General features: G+C 36.6%; 1 protein-coding gene across 1 annotated transcript in view; it reads left to right on the top strand.

Moving 5' to 3' along the window:
* Positions 1–27,229, top strand: part of LOC124158708 (proton-coupled amino acid transporter-like protein CG1139) — a 56,032-nt gene that overhangs the window by 15,808 nt on the left and 12,995 nt on the right. Inside the window, exons 2-7 of the mRNA XM_046533950.1 lie at positions 20,192–20,329; positions 22,003–22,203; positions 24,287–24,437; positions 25,128–25,249; positions 25,678–25,762; positions 26,284–26,494. Of these exons, the coding sequence (XP_046389906.1) occupies positions 20,223–20,329; positions 22,003–22,203; positions 24,287–24,437; positions 25,128–25,249; positions 25,678–25,762; positions 26,284–26,494 (877 nt within the window). The 5' untranslated portion in view covers positions 20,192–20,222. The remainder of the gene's footprint in view (positions 1–20,191; positions 20,330–22,002; positions 22,204–24,286; positions 24,438–25,127; positions 25,250–25,677; positions 25,763–26,283; positions 26,495–27,229) is intronic.

Raw genomic sequence — 27,229 nt, 5'->3', positions numbered from 1 at the left:
AATACTCGTAAGGGAAATAAAAATCGGGACTGGAAGTCTGAGACAATCTCCAGGCGAGTATCAAAAATACGGAAATCGTGGCTGATTGCTCAGAACGGCAAAAATTTTAAAAAATTATCCTTTGATTGAAAATTAAGGTAACTCTAGAGGTTTCTATAGAAATATTCTACCCTATTTAATTAATTGGTCCCTTTCAAAAATAAGTTAATGCACGAAAGTCATCGTTTACTGTAAATTAAGAAATTATCAGCAAGCAAGGATTTATTCTGAATTATTCTAAGTTGTTCAAACTATTCTGAAGCCAGTTGAAAGCTGCGAAAAAATGTTACTGATACTACTTTTCCACAAAACGAGAAAGAATATTTCAACACAGAATTTGAGCGACTCGTGCACACTAAATGCGTGTCATTCGAATCCTAATATCAAAAAACATATGCATAACACACTGACTTTAATTTTGGATGCTGAAGTTGATTCTTTTTTTGGCCGAATGAATATAATTTCGGAAGCAAAGACGTATGAAAAGATATGTTTTACGTCTCATTGGTAAAATTAATTCTTTCTTTAATCTCATTTGAATGAAATCAATCATTCACGGATATAGTAAAAAAATTTCTCATCTGGAATTCTCCTAAGAGGACTTAAAATGTACTATTCTTGTAAACAATCTGAACTGAGAGGTTTCAATGAATTAATTTACCTCCGAATTATTCTTCTACGAGCCTTATGGGTTACAAGGCTAACACTTAGTCTACATGTATATATGTGTAGGTTTGTATATGTATATAATTGTAGTTCACTTAAAAATATCTTCATGAATATGTGCGGTAAATGTAAAAAAAAAGAAAAATAGCTCATATCTTTTTTTTAGTGGTAAATGTTCTTATCAAATTTTTATTTACAACACGTGATCAAACTGTATGCCTTGAGTGACAAATAAATTGGAACTTGTTGCTAAATAATTTCTTTGCTTTCGTTGTAAGATAATGTCTTATATTTCAAGTTCTTTTGACGCCTAATTAACTGATATATGTAGTTATTTGATGCAATGAATAATTTTTGTTACGGATTGGAGGTTTTCAAAACGCTAGTCTTCGAATCATTACTGTAAAAGCATTTGCTCTTGTCCAAAATCTCAATGACATCCTGACTTTATTTTTATTCATCCCCATAGTTGAAATTTCTGAGTACTTTGGCTCGGAGTAAAAATGGGTAAACCTCTTGTATTCTCACAGGTCGTCTTTTTATTGCCAGTTGAAAATTTGTCTTATATTCATGTATTCACTGAGATAGAAATGAGTTGATGCTATTACATATTACTTTGCTAGTATCCTTCATGATTTAAGAGTTAAATGAACTTTTCGTGCAATAATATTAGCAAAAAGAGATAACTCGTTGCGTGTATAAATTAAACTATTCTTAGTTTTATTATAGCTAAGGTATGTCATCAGAGAAAACCGTGTTGTTTTAACGGAGCGCAAGTGAATATGGCATTTCTGGATTGCTTGGAATCTGTGAATGCGGCTGAATGCTTTCAATTATGTGAGGGATATAGATCTCAACCAAGGTGTGAGCGTGTTCTATAGAGTAGGAGTGGAAGTAGTGGATGTTGGCGCCGAGAGAGCCACTGTTTATTGGAATGGGAATTGCAGGAAGCTGGTACTTTGTGCTTTTTTTCCGTCTGTCTCACCCGTCCCTATTCGTAGCCTCACCCTTTAATAGCCCCCTCCCACTATCACCTCACGCCGGGAAGGGGAAAAGTTAGAGTTCCAGGAGTCTGCTTCGAGAAACGAAGTAGGTATACTGGAAAAGATTCCAAATGAAAATCATTTGAAAAAAAACTCAAATGATATTCATAGTATGAAAAATTCCTAAATATTTTTTTAATGAGAAGTTTTGAGATTTTTTCTTGAAAATTTCGAATTATGCTCCTCCAATTGTTCCCCATAGATTGACGGCCATAACAAATAGGATTTTCCTTGCCACATTTTCTGCCCATTTCTCTTTAATAAAAACTCTTTATTTTTATACCGGATCTCATGGTGATTGTTGTCAAAGAATTTGATAAATTCTGATTAATGCTAGAATGCATGGCTAATCATTGAAATGGGTGCGTAATCAACATATCAATCATTATAAAATAAAATTTGATTCTTAATAATTGCTACATAATTGCTACTTACCCTTAATTTTTCCTTTCTGCCGTAGGTTATACCATTACAAATCTTCGACATTAATACATATACAACATTCAATTACCGTAAATTACCGCCATAAAAACAGAATGTAGTGGGCATCACCCCGTAATGAGCTGATAAATAAAAGTAAAGTCATTATAAACACGTGTTCCTCTAGTGCAGCCGGGTTATGACCATCGTTCCTCTGCTTCGATCGTTCGCCGCCAGGTAGTATTAGTAGGAATAATGACACCGTGAAACTCAGGGTCTTTACCGGACCCAGCAATGTAAAATTACCGTTGGGTAATTTTAATTAATTTCGAATCGCAGCTATCAGTACCGCCGAATTCTCAAAGAGTATAAATTAAGGATAAAAAAAAGCCACATAACATCAATGAACGTCTTGAAATGTGACCGTGGCCTGGAATTTCTCAATTCAAGGAAGGAATATTTCATTCAATGATCAATAAATGGCATTCGCGCTTCTCGTACCAAACCGATTACTAAATTTTCGTCCAAAGCCGATAAATGATTTAAAGATAAGTATGTTTTACAATTCGTGGCTGTAGAATTGATGGATATCAACTATCCAAATAAAAAATTTAGGTGAAAATAAATGAGGTGCTGGTAAGTAAATAAATCGCTTTTCCTTTTGCCAGTTGCAGTGGCGAATTGCAGAAAATGATGTTGACTCGGCAGGAATTCACGTGATTACGAAAACTTATAGAGAACGAGGTAGAGGATTTTTATGTGTGTTAAAATGCCAATAAATCCACATTGATCATTTCCTTTAAATGTATTAAAATGCGTGGAAAGGGCAGGCTCAACATTTATGCTATACGAAAGTACACCACCGTTGCAGTCTTCGAGTATCCCATACAATCCCATTGTGAATGATTGAAACACTTAAGGTTTTTTGGGCTGTGGCAATCAAACAGAGTAATGAGATTCCCATGAGGATCACATTTCAACCTCAAAATGTCTCAAATTGTTGAAGCTTGACGTACCTATTGAAATCAAGCGTCAAAACACTGCAGGGAAAAACGAGGCATAATTTAGATTACCCCACTGACAGTTGTTAAGTCATCGACTGAAGCCAGACAAAACTTCGAGAAAATCTAAATGCAAGCAAGTCCGTCGGTAATGGGATTTGAACGGCGATACTCTCAGGCGCAAAGCCTCCAGAGCCATGCAAGCAATTCATCAAAACTGTATTTACATACGAGGAAAACAAAACACAAGAAACAACACTCAATGTTGCATGCTAAGGAAAATGATTAATTTTTGTTGATGCTTTGACTTGGAGTGACCCAAGTACTTGCTGGATAACTCGACGATAACTCAATCGACGTGGATCCGAGGCAAATTTAATTAAAATATATTCCAGTCTGCTCTTTTCAAAAATTGATTGGGAGATAAATATTTACGTTGGGAAATCAACATACTTTATGTTTATTTTTAGCTCTTATATCAAGATGGCGCGTGGCAAGATTGAGCTGAATTCACAGAGATGAATAATTTGGGAGAAAATAAAATACTAATGGCAAAGCTAATTTGACTGTTGAGTTCATACCATTTCTGTGCGATACTACTTTTATCTTTTAAAACAAATTAATTTTACAGAAGAGGTAGACATTGGTAAGAGATAGTTAGAACTTGTCGATATCATATGTTCCATAATTACTAAGCTCGATTTGTGCAATGCTTATGTATATTAATCAGGGTCCACCACCAAACTAGGCTTATCTACTTGAATAACTTTTGACTCATAAAGCGTAAACATACTCAGAAAAACTATTGAATTATTAATTTGGTGACCTCCATTAAAGCAGTCATTCTAAATGTGTTATAGATATAAGAATTTTTAATTTACAAAAGGATATTCGTTTGCTAAGCATTTCTCCTCGACGAAATTGTCAACAAGGCATCCCGTGGATTGATGCCATACAGCACCATAGATACGTAAGTGTTTAAAGTTCAAAACCGTGTGAGAGAGAGGGAAGAATATAAGGTGAACGGGGAAGGAGGAGGAAGAGAAAATAATTTGCAGATGGAATGAAAGGGAACTGGGAATCGAAGATAAGTTTAACCGTTTACAATCCAATGAAATTCTTATTTGAGAAAAGATCTGTAAAAATTACCCAATGAAAATTATATTTCGTATCTGTGATTACTTTTATGGCTTTTATTACGTAATCCCTCAGATTACGATTGTCCGAGCGATCGTCCTAACGATAGTTGGCCGAACTGGCAGTGTGAATTCATGTCCTGATAATAGTTACCGTAGTTACGAACGTTGCCACTTTACGATGGTTAGACGCTAGGAGACCGGAAAAGGAAGCGACAAGAGAAAGACGAAAAGTTCGTGAAGCTCCCTTCGCTCTATTTTTTTCGTGAATTTCTCCAAGCAAGGATGAATATGAGTGGAAGAAAAATGATTCGTTAAATACACGTTGAACAAAGTAATATCTTAACCCTGCATACCTCAACAGCTTTGCTAACCGTCAATTTCTCGTTCACTTTACATGTCAGCACTGGAGGGCAGCACAAGTTTTAACAATCGTAGTGTGAATGCACGATAGTTCCAACGATTGCTGGGACAATTGTAATCTGAACGAGGCATATATAAAGTATGGAAGTATTTTTTAGAGTGAATCGCATGACTCGTGTGTACATTGGTCGTTAATTATTCCTTTTCAAAATTGGTTATTTTCATCACACCTGTAGTAAGTATCCGGTTTATTCGACATTTTTCCCTACACTCGCTCTCCAGTAACAAATGTTCATTTATTCAAAAGATCATTGTATTATATATTACGTTGTTAAACTCAGCTTATTGGTCAAGTGTACTTATTTTTCAAGTAATAGCAAAATTTTTTGGTATGTTCCCAATTGGAAACATGCTTGAAAACGCGTTTAAAAAGCTTTGCTCGGGTTTTCTTTCGTAATATCTCATAATTTGTCATAAAATAAATAGGATATGCAAAAAAATAGTTAAAATCAGTTGGTAAGTTAGTTTGGTTGCGGAGTGATTCGAAAAATGCTCCATGTAAATCTACAGTAGCCAGCAGAATACCTATAGAAATAAAATACCATGATGATGATAAAATGCCATCACAATTGACGGCGTCAGATCGAATCCAGATAATGAAGCGAAGCCATTTCAAGAGTATTAAATACCATGATTGCTTGTAAAATATTTAGGAAGTACCTCGACTGTAAAAGAGCGTTTACACTATGTAATATGTTACATAAACATGTTATTTGTGACTAGTTACTTGTAACATTTGTTTTAAATGACATTTGTTTTATAACAAGAGTCCAACGAAGCCAAAAATGCACAAATAACATGTTTATGATAACATGATATAACATTACGTGAAATATATTACACGGATTTGGGGCTTTTTCGTAAAACATGTTATATGTAACTTGTTTTATATAACATGGTACACAGTGTAAACGCACTTTTAGAATAGATGGTAAGAATGCTAACTCACATATTGCCTCTAGAGCTTACACAATTATTTTCTAATTCGTAATGTAATCTCCACAACTCATGCTACTGTTGATAACATGATGAGCGATGTTTTTCAAATTCTGATTGAATCACAAAAATGATTAGCAATCACAACCTGCGACTTATTGCCTGTAATCATTGTCATAGTATTCACACTCCTATCAACTACGACAACATTACCACCGCTGGTAGCGGAATGAAGTGACAGAACATGAGTTGTAGAGTGCAATCAGTCCGTGATTCTAAATTGTCTAAATCATGATTTCGTTCATAGGCAAAAGTCGCTGAAGCTGGCGCGTTTGTCTAGCCGACAAATGCAATGATCTGGGTTATTTTCTCGATATTAGATCATATTTTATGCATATGGTTTGAAACAAATAATAAATTTATTTATTCGAAAACTCACTGTTTCCCTTTTAGCAAACATAAGTTTATTAAAAATTCTTGAAACAGTCGTAGGGAAAGATGAGCGGTTATTATGAGGTCGATTCCGGAGTAATATTTACACCTGTACCACCGTAAGCAATACCATTGACCTAAGATCTGGTGCTTTCCCGGCGAATATATTCGGAAAAGGCTATTCGAGCTTTCAGCCGGGTGGCCTCTCTCCATTCTGCTGACGTTTCGGAACACGACTCGGGTTCCATCCTCAGGGTTCCATCTTCGGGCTCGTCGTTTTGGCCCTGAGGATGGAACCCGAGTCGTGTTCCGAAACGTCAGCAGAATGGAGAGAGGCCACCCGGCTGGAAGCTCGAATAGCCTTTTTCGAATACCATTGACCTTTTTAGTCGGAGTTTTTAACTTTAATGCACATGAATTTCCATGCCCAGGATACGGGTAACCTACCCAGGCGGGACTCGAACTCGAGACCTATTGTGCGGCAGGTATGGTCTTTAGCCCGCCGACACCGAGGTCGACAAAAAAGAATCGGAATCACTTATACAGATGATTGCAATTAAGATGTATTGAAGATGAAATTGGTTGCTTGGAAGATGTATTGCTGGGGTATTTGATTTCGCATGCTTTTTGTTTTCCGACTGTAGCGTATGTACAAACGTAAAATTTATGATTCCATTTCGCAACAACGCCTTGAAGCGCTACGGTGGCGCGTTTTTAAATATGATAGTTAAATCTGCTAGTAACCGCTATCCGGCTCAAGCGTATTTACAGAAGTAAATTTTATATTTCCAGCGCGGGATTTTGGGATCTCAACAACGCCTTTGTTTTAAAGCATTGTGGCGGTGTATTTTTTTGGTGCGATTCGTAAACTTGATTGTAATCACAGTTGAGGATCACAGGTGCAGAATATTGTCATTCACAGGTAAGGCAGTGATCGGAAAATAGCCGTTTTTCTTTACCCGACGTTGATGCAATCAATTATTTTCCGCGGAATTGTATAAGCGATGGGAGCGGCCTAACCTGAGGGGGCAAGGTTTGTCGTGCATTTGGGGGAGTTGGAGGTGGGGGCGGGCAGTTGGGAGGGGAGGGGGAGAGTCAGGATACGGAGGCGGTCGGAGGACGGAGGCAATAATGACGCGGGGGCAATTGAACCACCCAGATCCCTCCCCCCCCTCTCTACCTCACCGTCCTTCCGCGCGGCTGCATTGGATCGCGAGACATGGCGACGGCGGTTGTGGGGCCGCCGTCTGCCGAGAGCGGAGGTCACCAACGGCGGGGGATCCTCCCGAGGAATATTAAATTTTTTCTGCATTGAGCGCGTTTACCCTGAACGAATGAACACTCCCATCTCTCGCTATTAATTAAATGGTTCGCTCATCAATTTTTTTATTGTTTCCGATTGTGTTACTGTTTGAAATGGGGAATGGGGTTGGTGTGTTGGCCCGAGTGTTGGCTCCTCACCCCGTGGGCCCCGGTTCTAATCACGGCGGTGAGATAGAATTTTCATAGGTTTCTCGCAAGGACACAGTCAGGGGGGCCTGGTGCCGTATTCAGTGTTTCGTCGGTACCGCACCGATCGGTTTCCCTTTCAAGCCCACCGACTGGACATCATTCCGAACCGACAACGGTTTCCGTACCGACGACGGCACTTTCGGCGATTCTGTACGGTCGTCGGTTTCAAACCGGTCGGTACGGTTTCCACTCCTCCCCAAACGGAAAAACCGAATATATCCGAAGTTAGAAGTCATGTGACGTGTCACCACCAATGAAAGAAGAGTAGAAGCAAGTGAAGACTTATTGGCACGCAGTTTGTTGTTGTTGTTTTAAATCTTTTAATTTGTGGAAATTACCACTTATTGTTAGATTAAGATGATCGATATTGGGTAACTTGTTAACAATGCTTATATAATGTTTGGTAGTAGTGCTCTGCCTACAGAAGCGAAGGAAATAATATTAAAACATCGAAATATAGTTTGCATGTGATGGAGAATGTTATTGCTGGAATGAATTGCTGAAATTACCTTTGAGATCGTATTTTCTTTTTTATAATATTGGTAATGGATATTGCTATTTATTCATGATTTGGTAATATAGTTGTAAATTAGTAAGTTCCGTCTAAATGTTATCAACGGACGGTTATACCATATGTACCGTTGCAGACGAAAATCACATACCATGGAAGTGAACGTAGGATTCAAAACCAAGTGTAAATGTTATATTAGAGGAACAACTAAGGAAATTGTTATTAAAATAAGTGTATAAAATAAGCTGGAAGTAATTAAAAGAAGTGTAATGAAGAGGGAGTTAAGAAATCGTGATTGGGTGAAATATATGTAAGTTGCGCATTCCAAGTGAGATAGCATTATAACATTCCAGCAAACCTCATATTTATTTACAAATATATTCTTTTATCGTCAAGGGAATCAAAAGCTGACGATAAAATGAAATAAAGTTGCCTATTCCAAATGAGAGAAAGTGATAACATATTCGCAGCAAACTTCATATGTAAATTACAAATATCTTTTTTTACGCCAAGGGAATCAGCAACTGATTGTACAGTGAAATGTAGTTGCCTGTTTGGAGTGAGAGATTGTGATTCGGTAGCCGTACCCACACCAAAAAGTGTGTGTGTAAGATTGTGTGTCGGTGCGGCTACCGACGATCTCCCGTTTTCTTGTCGGTGCCGCACCGATCGGGTGCATACAGAATCGCACGATGAGTCGGTATGACGTCCCACCCGACGAATCGGTGCCGCACCGATCGGTTGGGAGATACAGAATACGGCCCCAGGTCGGGCGCCGCCCGACCTAGGCAACTTGAACTGCGAGTATTTTATGATTGTATTCATTATACCCTCCAGTAACATATACTTGAATCCCTACCTGACAATCTGTCTGCTCCTTCGGCCAATAATCCTGGCTACGGCCCTGATTTCCGGACCCATGCTTGAATTGTTGTCTTCTCGGGGTTTCATCCGGATAATCTACTCCATCTCCATCGCTGACGACGTTTCGATGAAATCCTTTTCCATCATCATCGGCCCTGCTGCCATTCGCCGTGAAAAAATTCTTGGCCATGCTTAAGTGCTTAGTGGAGGGCACTTCAAGTGTAGCAGTGGAGTTCCGTTGGATCGGACGTTAAGCCTTGGTTCTCTTGGCGCCTTTCGTAGGGAGCGGGCTAATATTGATGCCGAATTTATTAAATATAATAATAATTTTATTATTCCACAAACAAAGTACATAACAATAGCAAAAATGAGTAATCTTAGGTAGCCTCGAAAGATAACCTGTTTGAGGCTACCATCTAAAATAATAATATATTATGCTTTACATATAGTGTAACTCATTTTGTTTTACCTTAAGGTAATCTATGTCAACAAAGCTTAAGTGCACACATGAAAAATAACAACAAAAATTTTATTTATATTTCATTTACATCAATATTTTATAATAATATTTGTTCTACACTTTCGGTAGTGAGAAGCCAAGAATGTGCATTTTGCAAAAACTTTTTCAAAGACTTAGAAATAAAGCATGACTGGGGTAACAAATGAAAAACCTTTGGTATTAGATAACATACCAGTAATTGAAAAATAAAGAGATTCGTGTTCTCATATTTTCGATCACTCTCCTACTCCTCGAGCTACTTACGAAGAAACATCGAAGGCATATAAGTTGATGGCATCTCTGAATCCTGCCCAGCGACTTACCATTTCTCCGCTACTTAGTTTGAGTCGGCGATTAAAGTGTTTGTACCAAACCAGGTATAAGTACATTGCGCCTTCATTTCAGGTATCTATAATCATAGGTCAATGTTAATATTTTACCCGGGGGAAAGTAAAAAAAATGTTATCCGTCTGATTGAAATTCCCCTGCTGTAGAGGGAATGCGCTAGGCATATTGGGTATCGGTCTCAAGTGGTTTATTCTGGGGTGAGCGATTATTTCCATCAATGATCGAGTCAGTGAGCCAAAACATTAGTGGCGTCATAAACTCGTGAAAGGTGGGTGGCAACTTTAATAATTTTCATTATAATTTTCGTTTCCTCTTATCAATCCCCACCAACTTCCAAATTTGCGAAGTAACTATGCACCAGCAACGTCTTCAATTTCTTATTTTTCTCGATGTCTTACTTGGTTTCTCGGTTTCATAAATATTTATTTGTTTATTGAATAAAATCTCATTAATAATAAACATTTTATTTAGCCAGCTTTCTTTTCTTTTTTCGTTTCCCACATAGTCACGATCGAGCTCTCTCGTAGAAATTAAAACAATCCTTTTATCATAATTTGGGTTATTTCGCGGTAAGATTAGATCATTTTAAATGTCATTTGTCAAATGTCAAATGTCATTTTAAAACGGGTCAAGACTGTGGTACTCTGAGAAAATATTGTGAAATAATTACAATTACTTGGTTTGAGTCGCTGTGTAATGTTTTAATACACTGCGTCTTCCTTATAACTGTAAAACTTTTAAATACTGGTGAATGTTAATGTTTTACGCGAGGAAAAAAATATTCATCAATTTTAAATGCCCTTATATTAAGGGGAAATGCGCTGAGTATACTAATCATACTTATTATTTATACACTGAACCGATTGTTATGATATTATAAACGATGGTACGTCGTATTTCATCCTCAAGATAGCTACTGGAGCCCAGAAAGCTCATTGAATTCCATTAAGAAGGGGATCCCAAGGATTCAGATATTTTCTCTGCAAATCAATTCTAAATAGAGGCATTTTAGTCGCTCCTTGACGGAATAGTTGTCATGAATTCCTATCACGTTATGCACGATAGTTTAAGTTTCTCTCCAAGTCTGGTTGAAAGGTTGCATTCGGCCAGGTTAATCAAGCTCTCTCACCGGATTATTCGCCTTAATCTAATCGGCTGTTGTCGAAAATAGTTATCTATCAAACGAATATTGACCATCATACGTACGAGTACCTATGTGAAACCTGATAACTCCATGGTGGTGTCATAATTCTCAAAAGAAGATAGAAATAAATTAATAATTGTAAGTTGATCGAAAAAATATATTAATGCGGCAATAATGTGGCACCGGTTATAATAAATAAGATGCTGTATTCATTACTCATCTTATATCCACCTGGCTACAACTTAAGGCTAGAAGGCGATACTTGGTGGAACTTGGTGACAGGAAACATAGTAAAGATACACTTTTTTATGTTCCACAGAAGTCTTAATAACCGACCCAGGTTTCGACAGTACACTACGTCATTATCAAGGTATAATGTACTGACATAATGTAGTGACAAAGTGTACTGTATAACCGACCCAGGTTTCGACAGTACACTTTGTCACTTCACTATGTCAGTACACTATACCTTGATAATGACGTAGTGTACTGTCGAAACCTGGGTCGGTTATTAAAACTTCTGTGGAACATGCAAAAGTGTATCTTTATTATGTTTCCACCTGGCTACAGTTAGAAGAAAATAATTATAATTTTAAGGAGAAGGGTGGTAGAGTTGCGCTCGGTAAGCCCAAATTTGAAAGTCTATGCGGTCGGATATTGAGCGATCCATGACAGTATGATGATGACTAGCAGAGAAATAGGCCTCCATCAGTTGCAGGAAATTCAAGGTATGTCCACATCCTTGGATTTGAGATAACACTTCGCGTACTTTCTGCACATTACCGCGCTATTCACTGAAATGAATTAAATCCGTGCAATTAACGAGGCCTGTTATAATCAGACTGTATACTTCCTACCTCGATAAACCTGAAGTATTTTACTTCAGCAACAGTCTTTACGTCTTAACCTTCGTTATTTTACGCTGAATCGACATAATCGGGTCTTTATCATCGAGTTCATAAAATGTTTAAAGTTTTTTCTTATTTTACCACAACTTCATTGCCATCTATCGCATCTATTCGAAATAATTTATTAGAATATTTCAAAACCTTTAAATGAGTTGTTTTGCGGGAAGAGTGAATGAAAAATATTTTTTATTATGATTATGAGTGTTCTGTTCCTAATCACATAACCTTAGCAGTTTAAAACTCAAGTCTGCTACCAGATTTGAGACCTATAATAGCCATGAACATTAGCATTCGAATTTCGTTGTGTGATGACTCATGGCGGATGAAATTTTTCCGTTGCTGCTCGAATGACCTTAAACTAATGATTTGTATCATGTATCACATTATTATCCATTCTGAGTGAATTGAGAAAATGAAACTGCTTAATGACCGGGGAATAAATGGCGAATAACAGTGGCATACGCCGGCATGGCAGTTATATCTTGTCCGTAAAGTAGTTTGGAACTTAACGGAGGCTTAGTTGTAGAATGTTGACCAATTCGCTGATTCCACCTTTCTTATTCTCCTTCCAAATAATCTCCGTATGTTGGCTAAAGAACATTACAATTGTCCCTAATGATACACCGTTATTTTCTTTACAATCCAGCATTATTCGCCAATACCAACCTTTTTTCCAAAAAATATTTCAACCGATACCGCAACTCTTTTCACTATCCCTTTACTACGGCGAACTATTTACTCCTAAAATACCCAATCAACTTAAATTCTCCTAGGGTCGAATATGTCCTCTTGATTTTTATTCAGCCAGCTTTTCTGCCTTTTATTGATTAAAATGATATCAATTAACTAAAGATCGTAGATACTGGTTACTCAGATCCTCAAAAATAGAAGTGGTCTGAAAGTGAAATGGTGGGGAAGCCAGCAGCCAAATTGTCTTCTGGTCGTTGCCGCAATTATTTAACGCTCTGTCGAGGGAAAACTCAAAACTGTGGATAAAAATTATCATGAAAGCAATATCGATTCTCCCTCCAGACCGTATTTTAATTAAAAACTTTTATTGTAATCAATCATATTTTTACGAAGAAAGAAGCTCATTTTGAATTTCAATAAACATGATAGCAGATTTCTTTCAATATTCCTCAGCAATAAAATCATCAAAGGATTGTTTTGACTTTATTAGGTACTCACTAATTGATTGAACCTGAAAAATACTTACAAACATCCCTCCCCAGATTCGTATTCTGGCTACGATAGTGCGTAATGGGACGGCAGGTTGACAAATCCTCAACTTGAGGCGCAAATTGCCGAGGGAGGTGTTTGTTTTCTTCTCCTCGCCTTGAGGGATCTCTCGCACTTCCGAGGATCCTTCCGATATCAAAATCGGCGAGGTCGCATTCGGGGGAGTGGGACAACTCGAGTGCGGGCGGGAAGGAAAGGAACCCCCCTCGCATAGAAAAGGGACGAAGTAAGCTTACCCGAGTGACAGTTGTACCGGTGGTGGCGTTCAGTTGTTTCCTAGGAGCGGCGGACAGCGAGCGAGCAACTGAGGTGGCTGTGTCCGTTGGGTCCGGCCGCGAAGTGCCCTGAGGCCCTCGCAAGCTAAGTGAGTAGCCCAGAGGGATGCTCAGAGGAGATTGGGCAATGGGAATGCATAGATCCAATTCGTCCATGCAATTCCATCCCATAGAAGGCTGATTTCTGTTGCCTCTTCGGTCGTATTGTAATCGTTTTTTAAAAATGGTGATGAGTGCAATACGATCCATTTTTTCCAATGTTTTGCAGCATAATGTTTGTTATTGCGAAGAATAGCATTGAAGAGTTATGAATTTGATGGATCACATCATAATGTAAAAACATTCGGGTTACACCCCTAATTATACTACATTTCCCTGTGAAACTCGGATCACTTTGTCCGACAGCGACGCATGTGGAGACTTTCGTAAACTCATTCAAGTGTGCAGTGAGTAGTAACACATTTAGAGGTCGACTTGAGGTTCCTCTTTTTTAATATTCGTAAGAATGGGGATCAAAGGAGTATACTGGATGGAGAAAAAGTGGGTCGCGAAATTTTAACCCTGTAGGTATAGCTGATACCAGTAGGAAGAAAAATAATTAAACTAGAAATTTGAGCCAAGCGCTCCTATTTTCCGCGGTTTTGCCCTGTTGCCGGATGTTCTGGAGAACTCATGACTGAATACTTTGCCTGCAGGAGATTGCGATGTATGCAAGACGTTTGGTAGCAGGGCAAACTCACGGCTATTCGGAGCACTTGGCTTAAAGTTTCTGTAGTTTAAAAATGGTGCATTTTCTACTGAAACATCATCAATAATAATACTTCCTACTGGCGTCAGCTATCCAGGGTTAAAATTTCTTGACACAATTTTTCTCCATCCTGTTTATCAATCGGTATCTATTCATGTTGAGAACCTCTGCCGTTACTTTTTGAACTTCCATATAGAAGTTGAAAAAATAGACTGTAGTACCCCACTATTATTACATTAAATAAATGGTTTCAACACTCCCGTGCAATTTTCAAGGGACGGTGAAACAGTGGATAAAATCATTTTGGAATGGTGCAAAATTTATTGATCAAGTTAAAACAGTATATGTATGGTTCAGGGGAGATGCGGTGGAAGTACTCCATACTCAATGAACGATACTTAGCAGATCTTACTAAAAATACTTCATTAAACAAACTAACCGTTTCTTTTTTTACCTTATTCTCAAGTAATAATGATGAGTGTCACTTGAGAATGATTTGAAACTGACGAAAAGCGTCGTGTTGTTGATGAAGTTGATAAAGATGCAACTCTTCCGGGCTTTACTCTTTATCTGTTCCTATTCGTTCCGAGCTAAAATTTCGGCGGCGTTTCAGTCGCCTTCTTCAGACCATTCAAGAGGTCAACTCCAGTCAACTTTAAATGTACTTCATGAACTTTAACAAAGCGACTGCCACACCGCCGAGACTATCACCAGGTAAGATTGGGGACAGACGCGCAGTAAAGCCCGAAAAAACTGTATCTAAATTTACATCAACCCGCGACGGCTATCCTAATGGCTGTATGAAGTTTTTAGGAGTCGAAATTGCAAAGGGTTTTTCATTCAGTCGATACTTTTTTACTATTTTAGCCAGGAAAAATAGTTACGACTATTTCTTTTTCTGGCTACTTTCATCCGTAATAGACTGACAGCTTCAAAGCGGCGCGTAAATTTTTTCAGGAGATGAAAATGAGTCCTATAATTATGAAATGATAAATATTCATCTTTGCTCAATTTGTCAACTTATTCGTATCAATAGTGCGAAATCAATCACTTAGATATGTTCCACAAAAACCTTTATTGTTCCGAACCTGGGTTTCAACTAATATATAGAAATTATCGCAGTTGATACCCAGGATTGAAACAATAAAAGTTTTTAAGGAACATTACTAAGTGATTTATTTCGCACTATAAATATGTGGTTTTACCAAGTGAAGCCTGAACACTTGATGTATATTCTTCACAGTAGGCTGAGTGATTTTCATCTTCTAATGTTATTTTTTCTGTTAAGTAAATCCTCAAATTCCGAATATTCAAGAGAAATATTTGCTTCTTACTTTGAGGAATACTCATTTCCGAGGATGCAATAAGATGCAATCGAAGAGGTGCAGTGTGTAAAAAAAAATAATATTCTGAAATTTAAATGTTAATAGAAATTGCGTCGAGTAATTTTTCCATCTGACTGCCTTCCAGGGATTTATTTTGCTAATTAACGGTCGATTATTTTTGCACCGTGTCTCCTTAGTCGTTAACTACGTTATGAGGTTTAGCTTTGCTTTATCAAATAACCTCAAAATTACTGTCTGTAGGAATATTATTTTTGCGAGGTATTTTACTCGAGGTATTTTACTCTCCTAAATTTAATTTATTTAGCCTTTCTATGTACCTGTGTATACGCTAAAATTAGCTGTAAAATGAAAGAACTGGTATCTTAATGGTATTAATATTATAATTCATTGAGCGTTGACATTAATTGTAATTTATACTTTTGAATCTGAGATAGAAATCGAAAGAATGAATCTGTTGAGGTGATGATTCCAGAACTACGGAGTATCAATCAAAAGTAAGACTGTAGTTTAGATAAACCTTTGATGACCGTCGTGAACGTTTGCTTAGACCTCCTGGCTGCGTAATCTTCGTTGATGTGAAGTAAGAAAGAACCTTTTCCCCTTCGTTTATTGTTTTAGGATACGTATAAGACGCATCATTTACAAGGCTTTCAATTTTTTATGAGATTAAAAGGATCGTGAAATTTTGTCGTTTTATAAGCAATATTTCTTACGTTCTTCACATTATTCTGTTCAATTGGCCAACTTATAACACAACTATTCCAATTTGGTGAAATTGCACATAAGTTAATCATTGAAAATGGGAAACATGTAACATTTTATGCTTCCTGCTCTGATTGCTATGAATTACCTGGTCTGATGACGGTGCCTTTTGCGAGAATCGAAACGTCGGGTATGAACAACCTGCCCCGGGGGAGGACCCGAGAAATATTTATTGTGGTATTCCAGAGGGAAAGAGTACGAAATTACGTAAATTATCACTCATAAGTCCAAATTATTTTAATAAATGAGTTTTCTTTATGAGAATTGAAATTGAATTGGTTTAATTAATTATATGCTGAAATCGATCCAATTAGCCTACATTTTGGAGACTGATAGTTACCGTATAGTTTTCATTTTATATACCAGTAAACACTCTGTAATTATTGATTCTTTGATACAGGAGTGAATAAGTATCTTTTTCATAATAGAAGGGACCGTGCACCTGTTAGTTGTAAAGGAAAGAGCAACCGTATACTTATCATCAAGTTATTGCAGAAAATATGTGTGATATTTTTATCTATATTCAACACAGGAGTAAAGTACTCTCTTGGCCCAATAGCATAGGATTTCAGTGGTCCTTTATGTGATTATAAGAAAACCGACGCGTGTAACAATTTTCCCTCTGAATAGCGCACCTTCTATAAGAAAGAACATCTTATTTACGCAGCTGTAGGGAGCTGAGTTGTAAGCGCATTGTCAACAAACTGGGAAAAGCTTTTAATGATGCCGAATTCTCTACCACGATGTGTTGATTCCGTTTTAATGGCCGCCTTCATCGTGTTTATTCGCTGCATTTAACTGTGTCATATCGACGCACACAAATGCTAGTCGTTTGCCTCTACTGCAATTTTTACTTCCTGCAGCATACAGCGTCGTAGCAGAGTAAGCAATTATGGTACCAAAACAAGCATGAATCGTTGAAGTTTATCGAGGGATATTTCATTACAAAGTCGGAAAAGGGCACTAAACATTTCTAGCCAAAAGTTTAATTTAAAAATGAAGACCATAATACTACCTAACGGTTTTTAAACTCTATAAACCGAACTAATTAAATTTTTCATTTTTCCTATTTACTTTTCGTATCATATTGATAGAAATTTCTAATAAAAATCATTTAAATTAGTTATTTTTATATAAATTATATATTAGTAAATGCATAAGTTCCGCGCAAATCCTTAAATTATGATGAATTAAAATATTTAATCTGTTGCCGCCATAATGTTTCGTAAAATAAATGTTCTGTTCATACAAGGGCCTCAAAGTGGACATTTTATCGCAAGTGATCGTATTTTTTAATGCCCTCACCCAAGCGCAATTATCAGTATTGTTTTTATAGTTCCAGAATTTTAACCTTCCACTGCAGTTTAATTGTTTCCTTTACATGTTTAAAGCACTCATTAACCAGTGGAATGGTTGTGAGAAGTTTTATACGTATTTTCTACGTCTCATAAACCAACCGCAAACATGATAAGCGAGTGTTACTAACCTTATTACTTGGGAACTACAACAATAGATAAACGGCCGTCCAAGTAGTAAATTTATGTGAAAAGAGCAGAATGACCACGAGGAAAAAAATTTTAGTATATCTCTCTCGCTGCTCATTAGTACTTTACTCATGGAAAATAACTTGAAGAGCGATTCTTAGAACACATTTTATTTCAACCTCTCTTTGTGGGTCATTTTATGACGACGATTTAGGCGATTGTAACGAGGAAACTTAAACACGTGATTCCACTTGAGAGATCGTAATTTCCTCAAGATCCTTTTGACAAAAAATATTGTTTTCCAATATCTCTCAGTGTAATTCATATTAATTTCAATGGGAATAAATGCTCAGCACCGTGAATCAAACCACGGACCTTTGGCTCTCCAGGCCACGGTGCAGACCATTAGGTTTCCTAGGTTCCTATATTCCCATAGAAAAGTCCTTGGTTCCATTCCCGATACAATGGATATTTTTCCTTTATAAATTTAGCTAAATTTTATCGCTGCTCAAGCAGCAGAATTGAAATCCACATATTTCAGTGTGGATGAAACTGTTCTCGTTTTAGCTATGTGATAATCTTAAAGTAAGGAAACTAGACATGATTTTTCTTATAATATCTTTAAAATACAAGAAATTTATTCCTTATAACTGAACCGTGGATTAATCGTTTCATGCCTCGGTAAAAAAATAAAGGGAGGGAACGTGGAATACAAATTAATCATCCGTGGTGCAGTTTTACTGTTTGTTGCAGTGAGATTACTAATATAATTATCATCTTACTGGCGGAAATTCTGAAATGAAGTGATCTTTTCTTACATAAAAATGCTCGTTCATCAATTCAAACTCTGCCTTAGACTCATATATTTGTGGAGGGAGTAACAGTTACCACTAACTCGAACATTATTGTTCACGTTATTATATATTCGGCCGGTATCTAGTTTTATAGTTGGGGAATTGATGTGTTTCCCCAATACTCTTCTTCCCTTCACTCATTCAATCAATATCTATTTGTTACTCCCTCCATGCGAACATCATGCTTCGGTAGCTTCACGAGTAACACACCTTCAGTCTTCTCCTCTCTTGCCTTCCAACACTGCACATCTCGTATCCATATAAAGCTATACTGCACGAATATGCTTTTATTAATTCTATTTATCTCTCAATTACTTAATAAATAGAATAATTAACTTTATGTTAAGATTAATAAATAATTTTACTTATTATTCGATTGTTTTCGTGTTCGCTGACGGTCGATCAATAACTAAGATTCCTCGCCAGCTTTTCGATAGTTATACGATCATCCTAAGGGCTCAGATTTGATTTAAGAGACTCTGAAACAAATATAAACCATTAATTATTTGAACATATATAGCACTTAAAAATATTTTAATCCGGTGTTATTAAACATAAAATGGCGTAGAGGCAATTCGCTCCGGTTTTACCTATATGATAATGCCGGCCTTAGTAATGGTGGGGTAAAGTCCTCGCCAGCCAACCCAAAGATTGCGGGTTCGAGTCCCGCCTGGATAAGCTGCCCTCATACAGGGTATGGATGTTTGTGCACGTTCGATTGTTAAATTTATCAGAAAACTTCATGTAAAGGCCGAATAATGTTGTTTTCGAAGGTGTGGAAATAAATAAAGCAAGGTAATTATCCTTGTTATTTCATATGATATATTCCAAAGCAAGAAATTGATTACTAAATAGAGGATACTTCCTTTTCTGCTATCGTGAAAAAATCATGTCAGAAAACTTTTAAGATGTAAAAAAAAAATTAATTACCCGTTGTGCTATTTTCAGCTTGCTATATCAACCATTGTTATCATAAGAATATAAAAGTTTACAAAGAAAAATCAAATATAAAACACGTAAATGATTTAATGATTGATTGTTACACCCATATTTAAGTGAAGGTAAATTTTCCACATACATCTTAAATGAAAACCAATTGTTGTTCCATTTATTGTTCAAATATGCTCATCCATTTATGCAGTATTGTTAGCGACAACTTCAGGAATCGGTCCGTCATACCTAGTTACCATAAAAATAGCGAGGTAAGAAGATAACCTACCCCAAAGAAAACCTTTAAGTGATACGGTTACTTCTCTTTTCACTGTTTTTTATGTGCGACTGTTATATCTATTAGATCACAAAACTGGAGATGTTCATTTGCTGTAGAACACTGAAATTATCACATAAAAAATACATTGAAATTACTAATACGATTACTATTTCATTGGCAAAATTTCATCAATAAATGATCTTTTATTGTTCAAATATGCTCAATCATTCATTTTTTATTCGTTTATGTTACACTATTTATGCAAGGAGTTAATATACGTTTTGCCGTAATGTACGGCAATACCTTAAATAATAAAATCATTTCTATAAAACTTAGTGGTCAAGAGTTAAATTCAATCATTGTAGTTCTTAATAATATCATCTCATTACAGGAAAAAAGGATTCATCTCCTGAGAAATCAAAATGCCGCTCAATCCAGGTACCGTCTCGCCAGAAGATACTTCAGGGAACCGTCTGGGACAGCCTCCTGATCCGCCTGACCAGCAGAGTAAAATCCATGGCCCTCTCAAGTACGAAGCGTATTCTTACTACTCATGTAAATTATTGGTTAAAAATGGCTTTAATCTATCTGCTTTTTAGTAAAAATGTTCCAGTATCGTTATCAACTGGCTCTCCAAGCATTCTACCCTGTACAATACATATGCCTTTTTGGCTGCTCATAACCTTTCCTCCCATTACGTCTAAAATCATATCTTTACTTTTTCATTTCCTTCCTTGCTTTCCGTTTACCTAACCGTCTATTGTTGTAAACCATATTTACGATGTAAATCGTATTTTGGAATGATATTTTTTACATTTAATTTCTTAGGCAAAATTTTCTCAAAGTACCAAGTCACTCAAGTATTATTTCAAAATTCTTTACCAACTGAACATGAACTTTACATGAACCTTAACTAAGTTCATGGCCTTATTTCTTGTAAAATTTCATCTTTGATATTTTTACTGGGTCAACATTTTGAGGGCATTGCCATACATGTTCAACCTTTGTAGCGAATTGCATGCTAATGGAACATATGCATTTTTATGATTAATGAGCTCTATCTTTTGCTGAATTGATATTTAACATTTATAATAGCCATTGAAACTTATTTATGTAGGAGTGAGTGCCTTTTGTTATGTTGAGTTATGCATGTTATAACCTGTTACTTAGGATCTTGATGACTTTTTCAAGATTAATTTTGACCACAATATGACTACTCACAAGCTAAGAAATCAGACTGCAATTTAATTTGACTGGAAAATTATGAAATTTATCTGATTCAGCACACAGGTGAAAGCAGGACTCAAGTATAAGTAATCATAATTATTTCCATTCACTGGTCACAAAAATATACATCGCAATCTTTCCATTTCATAGTCAAGCTCTTCTCGTAACTTCATATCATAATTATTATGTAAAACTGGCTCACTTCGAGAGTTTGACGCATTTTTATTTAGTTTGCATATTGAAAAAAGTGTAAATCGTGTAAAAAAATAATTTTAAAAATTCTGATCCATATTTTCTCTCATTTTTATGTCCATTAGTTCTTTCCTGATAATTTGAACTCATTGTACGGAAGTTGCACGGTCACTGAACCTCCCAGAACCAAAACGTTTATCCATTGGGGGTGAGAAATTAAAATAATGCCCTCATTCAAAATATTTATCAACCCTCATATCATTACACCTTATATTTAATGTTTCAGCGTTATTAAATTTGCTTACTCGTTTATTGTTGAAGTAGAAAATAGTTAAATTAAACTTTTAATCTCAATCAGAGCTGACTCTTACTCCTGAGAAAAAAAAGTGTGGATGTGGTCCTATTTACATTTCACATAGTGAAAGGGCTTGTTTATTTCCATGCTTCTTTATTTATACCGACCCAGATTTCGGCACATTAATTGTTCACGGTTAGCTGATATCTAAGGTGAAGTTTCATAGATTATTTTTTTAGTTTAGATAAGTTTCTATCGTCTCAATTACTGCTATACCTAGAAACAAAATGACTGGACAACTATTCGCCGTGAACAACATTTAGGATTTTTAAGGTCTTATGCGCTGTAACCTGGGTCGGTAGAAATATAGAAGAGTGCAAGAAATGAACAAGCACATTCATTGTGTTAAATATCAAAGATTTTCACCGAATCAGGCCGTAAACTTTATATTTTAACCAAAGTGTTTACATTTCGTTCCACCCAAAAAGCAATGCTTGGACGTCGAGTGAGCCGGGCCACCTCAATGTCGCCTACACGCCTGACGGGGAAGGCGAAGGTGAAGTCTACATGATAGGGGGAATGAAAGGGGCCAGCGGCAACGCCATCGCCGGAAAGGAGGATAACGGGTACCAGCGGCAGCCGGACCTCTACAACCCTCACGACCACCGGAGGCTGGACCATCCCACCAAGTGAGAACGCCCACCGTTCGACATCGGCCAATGTGAAATGTGCGAAAGATAGAGAGGCACTACTTTGCAGTAGCAAGACCGCACCTCTGATACTACGCGGCAGGAATTATGGGATCCGGCGCAGAAATTTTAAATCCGTGAACTTAAGCCGGAATAATACGATCATTTTTTTTCGTCATTTTTTTGAGTGATCACTCGAGTTATTATTACGGTTATCATTACATTCGTTTTGTTTTGTATATTACGGAGCCTCAATCACTTAATTTCATATTTCGCTTCCATGTTAAAATAAAGAGAATATTTCGCATAGGTAATAATTGTTGCATGCTGTTTTTAATCTCAATTTAAAGAGGACCACTTGCCTGCCGGGCCCTTGTGCGCCCCCCCCCCCCCCAGAAAAAAATTCTTCATCCAAACGCGGAAATTTTTACACTTTAAAGCCTGAATCACAGGATCATTTTTTTCGTCATTTTCGAGTGATCACTCCAGCGATCACTATAGTGATCACTCGAAAATGATCGTCGCCGGCAATTGTTTTTCGCGATCACTCCAATGATGAGGATTTCACGCATTTTTTTCATCACTCGCTCGTCTGGTCGCTTTTTCCGTCGCTGAAACCCCATATCAGCCAATCAGAACGCATGCCCGTATGGAGCGATTGCAGCGCAACGTTTGACAGTCGTGGGAACGACATAGGTTAACATAAACAAGCTATATATTTTCGTGATGCGGTTCCTATGACAACGAACTGTGATATTGGAAATGATGCGAAAAGCGACGGCGGGAGGGACCGTGTGATTCAGAAAAATGATCACTTGAGCGATCACTTTTCCGGTCGCGGAAAACGATCGCACGAGTGGTCTATTTTCGCGACAAAAAAATGATTGTGTTATTCAGGCTTTAGTTAAGATGCAGTGGAAAGCCACGTAGCTTCTATTCTTAAGTACGAAATTGTATATCTTGAAGCTGAATCTTTTCGCTTTCAATTAAAATGGGGTCAAAATCAAAAAAAAAAATTACACGGGTCACGAAATTTTACATATATTCTAGGAGCTGAATATTTTCGCTGACTCAGTGTCGTGGAGTATAGGTCTTGAAGAATTTTAAATCCAAATTTTTGCAAACTTTTCCGTATATTTATACACCTTTGCCAGGGCTATGAATGAATTTGGGTACATACATTTGATAAAGGTATGAAAGATGGTAAAAATGTTTTCTACAATAGTAAAATAAAAAATAAAAAGAATTCGGTTGTAAATTAATTGATAAGACGAGACTAAAATTTTGACATAATTTTTTTGAATGTCAAAATTCTAGTGTCTTCTTTATGATTTTATTTATACAAGAGTTTATCTAATTAATCTAATTTTAACTAGATTAATACAAATATTGTCCTTTTATGCCTTTTATTTATCAAATGATGTGCTCATATTTATTCACAGCCCTCATAAAGGTGTATAAATATACCGGAACGTTGGCAAAAATTTGCATTTAAAATTCTTGTAGACACTGGATCAACGTTAAACGTCGAGGTCGAGAGAAGGAAAAAAAACAATCTTTTTCCTAATCGGGCGTGCAATAATTTTTGGATTAGATCATGGGCTATTTTGCCACCTTTCATTCATGTATTTTACGGCTCAATACGATGCATTTTGAAATGTTCGTTCATGCGTGCCTTTGTTTGTGCAATAAATAACGTGCCTAATGTGAAACGAGCTTTGCACGAATTCGGTTGTCAGCCGCTGCGGAGTCTGAGGAAACGCGGTAGGCCTAAAATGATCGAGCAATCTAGAATAAATATGTTTCAGAGCGACAAGATGAAAAAAAACATGATTTTCAGAATCATACCATAGACTTCCAGATCGATAAAATGAGAGTGATATTTTTGCTTATGGATAGGTGTAGGTATTCGATTATCGTGAAAAAAAATCATTCAACCCCGGATCCCATGTGCTTGCCGCGTAAATATGTGATTACGAAAACATGCATTCGCATGCCATTCGTTCATTACGTAGGTATATGTACATCAGTGAATTTGTATTCGCATGCTGCTTACTCTATTTCCTTATGTCTATCCATGCAGCAATTGGGAAACGCTCATCCATATGCTGAAGGGGAGTTTAGGTACGGGAATCCTAGCCATGCCGGAAGCATTCCATAACGCAGGTTACCTCGTCGGTATCATCGGAACTATTTTCATTGGCTTTTTGTGTACATACTGTCTCCATGTTCTGGTAAGTACCGCAGTCATATATATCACCAGTTCTTTTCCTAAAGATTTGGAGTAATTACTAACGATGCTCTTGTTTTATCTTCTTACATAACTGGGTCAACTGGCTTTATTACCAGACAATACTTTTGCGATGAATTTATTTTGGGTGGAATCGCAGATTCGCAGGCTAAAATATGCGTTATGTTTATAAGATTATTGGAACTTAAATTTCCTTTTCTGAACTAAATATTTTATTTTATTCATTTCTATATTATTTTTTCCCGTTTCTAAAATAATGATAGTTGAAGTCCATTACTCTTTCTATGAGTATTTTGATGATGACAAACTTTTTTAATGCACCAAAAGCCAATGTGTGGTTAATCACACATTAACTTTGTATCAAAATTTATTTAATAACTACTATTACAGCTTTCATATTCCCTAAAAAAGTGCTAATGATTTGTAAAATGATTCCATGGCATCAATGTAAAACATTCTTACTCAGAAATAAGTGCTTAGATTCACAGTTTATGATACTTTTAAATTTTTTTCTAATCAAAAAGAGCTTAAGTTTTCATTTGCGAGATAATATCTGATCAAACTAACTTCATCATTGTTTTTTTTCTAATTCTAGGCCTTTTTTAATTCCTTATCATTTTGTGCATACAAAGTTTGAAATTTCAGGTGAACTCACTCACTTTTTCCATTTCAGATACGTTGCCAATACATCCTCTGTTCGAGGTTACGAGTCCCAGTCCTAAATTACCCAGACACGATGGCCGAGGCAATAGAAATTGGGCCTCAGTGGCTGAAGAGGTTCAAAACATCTTCGAGGTAAGGACGAGTATGGAATTAAGGTCTGCAGAGATTTGACTTAAGTTTAATCCTATAATTAAAATATATATTGGAGGCCATCACAGCCAAAAGGAACAAGAATAGTAGCTGCTGGAGCTATTTTTGATGGCAAATTCAATATCTGCGTCCTTCAACAGCTTTTTTAATACAAATTTTCAATGGAATAAATTCAATTTGAGGTATTTAAAAAAATTTTTTTCTGATCATAAAATACGTGTTTCATTGTTATCCAATGAGAACATTAAAATCTCTTCTGTAAACTTTCCCTTTCATCAGAAACGAATTCAGCCGTAATTTAAATTACTTTTTTCTTATTAATGATCATGAAAAATATAATAATCATATTTTTATTTTTGGTACAAAATTAGAGGGAAAAATGGTCAATTACGCAAATAATTTACTTGCAGGCACGTGGTCAACGCCTTTTTAATTGTGTATCAGCTGGGGATCTGTTGCGTCTACATAGTTTTCGTCGCTACCAATTTTAAGCAGGTAATTACCCATGAAATAAGTGCTCTAATTTCAATTTATCAGTAGTATCTATGGATTGATTACAGGCGTTTATCGTTCCATGCCGCAGTGATTCGATTATTTTTAGTAATTGATTAGTATTGCAATTCATTTTTAGTAATTGGGTCTTGGTCTAAGACGACTATCCTTCGAATTACTTTCAAAATGTCTGTCTATGTTCATCTTCATATCCAATTATGTAAAATTATCCATCTCTCCTAGGTAAAATATAGTAATAATTCTTAATGATATGATACTTTTTGTACCGTATAAATTATCTAGCTATTGTTATTCATAGTTCCTATTCGATCTGTTCTCTTATGTTGCTGGTTCAATCCTAACCAAGCAATAATTCTGTCATTTGAACTCAATTTTCGGCTTTCCGACTACGCCTGCAAGGCCGCGGTATGCAGACTTATTAAGCTTTGTACGATTTTCAGCGAGCATTTAGGTATAATTTGAGTGTACACCACTCTTCATCTCAGATAAATTTCCTTTCTCAGATTATCGATGAGTATTGGAAAGACGTGGACGTCCGAATCTACATGCTGATGCTGTTGGTACCACTTATTCTGCTCAATTACATACCCAACCTTAAAATCCTTGCGCCTTTCTCGTCTGCAGCCAATGTGATGACCTTCGTGGGCCTTGGAATAGTTCTCTACTACCTCTTTGGTAGAGAAGTGCCTTCCCTCTCGGAGAGAAACGCTGTAGGTGAGCACAATGCCTTCTCTTATCCATTCAATGAGGTTCCGCTGTGGCTGCACAGAAATATAAAAAGATTCAAATCTCATTATAATCCAAATAAAATTTCATTAAATTTTACCACAGGCTTTTCATTTGACCGACCTAGGTTCAGGGAAGTTGATTGATAAATGCCATCATCAAATCAACTTCCCTGCACCTATGCATCACATATGGCACATTTTGGTAGAAAATACGGCTGAACGCAAAATGTAAACATTTCAACGTGAAATTTACAAAGATTTTGCGATCACATACGTGTATTTATTGACGGTCTACATCGCACTTCCATCGGTTTAAGTTACCAGTAGACTCGAAATAGACAGATTTTATTTGTCTACAATTTTTGTGTGCTCCCACGGCTGTCTTTCCACGAATTACATGAGCTAGAAATAAAATGCGCGATGCCTTTTCTCATTCCAATTTAACACTGCGATAGGAAATATATTAATTTTTTTATGTAACACGAAGCAATTTAACCAGCACAACTCTTAAACCATCAATTTTATTTCAATGACTTTTTGACAACTGACGTCATGGGCAAACTAACTTATTTTGACCTCATTTGCAATACATTGATTTGCTGGTAACTAAGGAAGTAGTAAAAGATAGCGAGGTAGTAGATCATGTATTCACCCTGATTCATATCGCAATGTCGTACCTAGCATAATTTTTTGTGAAAACTATATTTATATTCTAATTACC

The sequence above is a fragment of the Ischnura elegans genome, chromosome 5 (genome assembly GCF_921293095.1).
Source record: "Ischnura elegans chromosome 5, ioIscEleg1.1, whole genome shotgun sequence".
NCBI lineage: Eukaryota > Metazoa > Arthropoda > Insecta > Odonata > Coenagrionidae > Ischnura > Ischnura elegans.
This window is presented reverse-complemented; position numbering and strand designations above follow the sequence as displayed.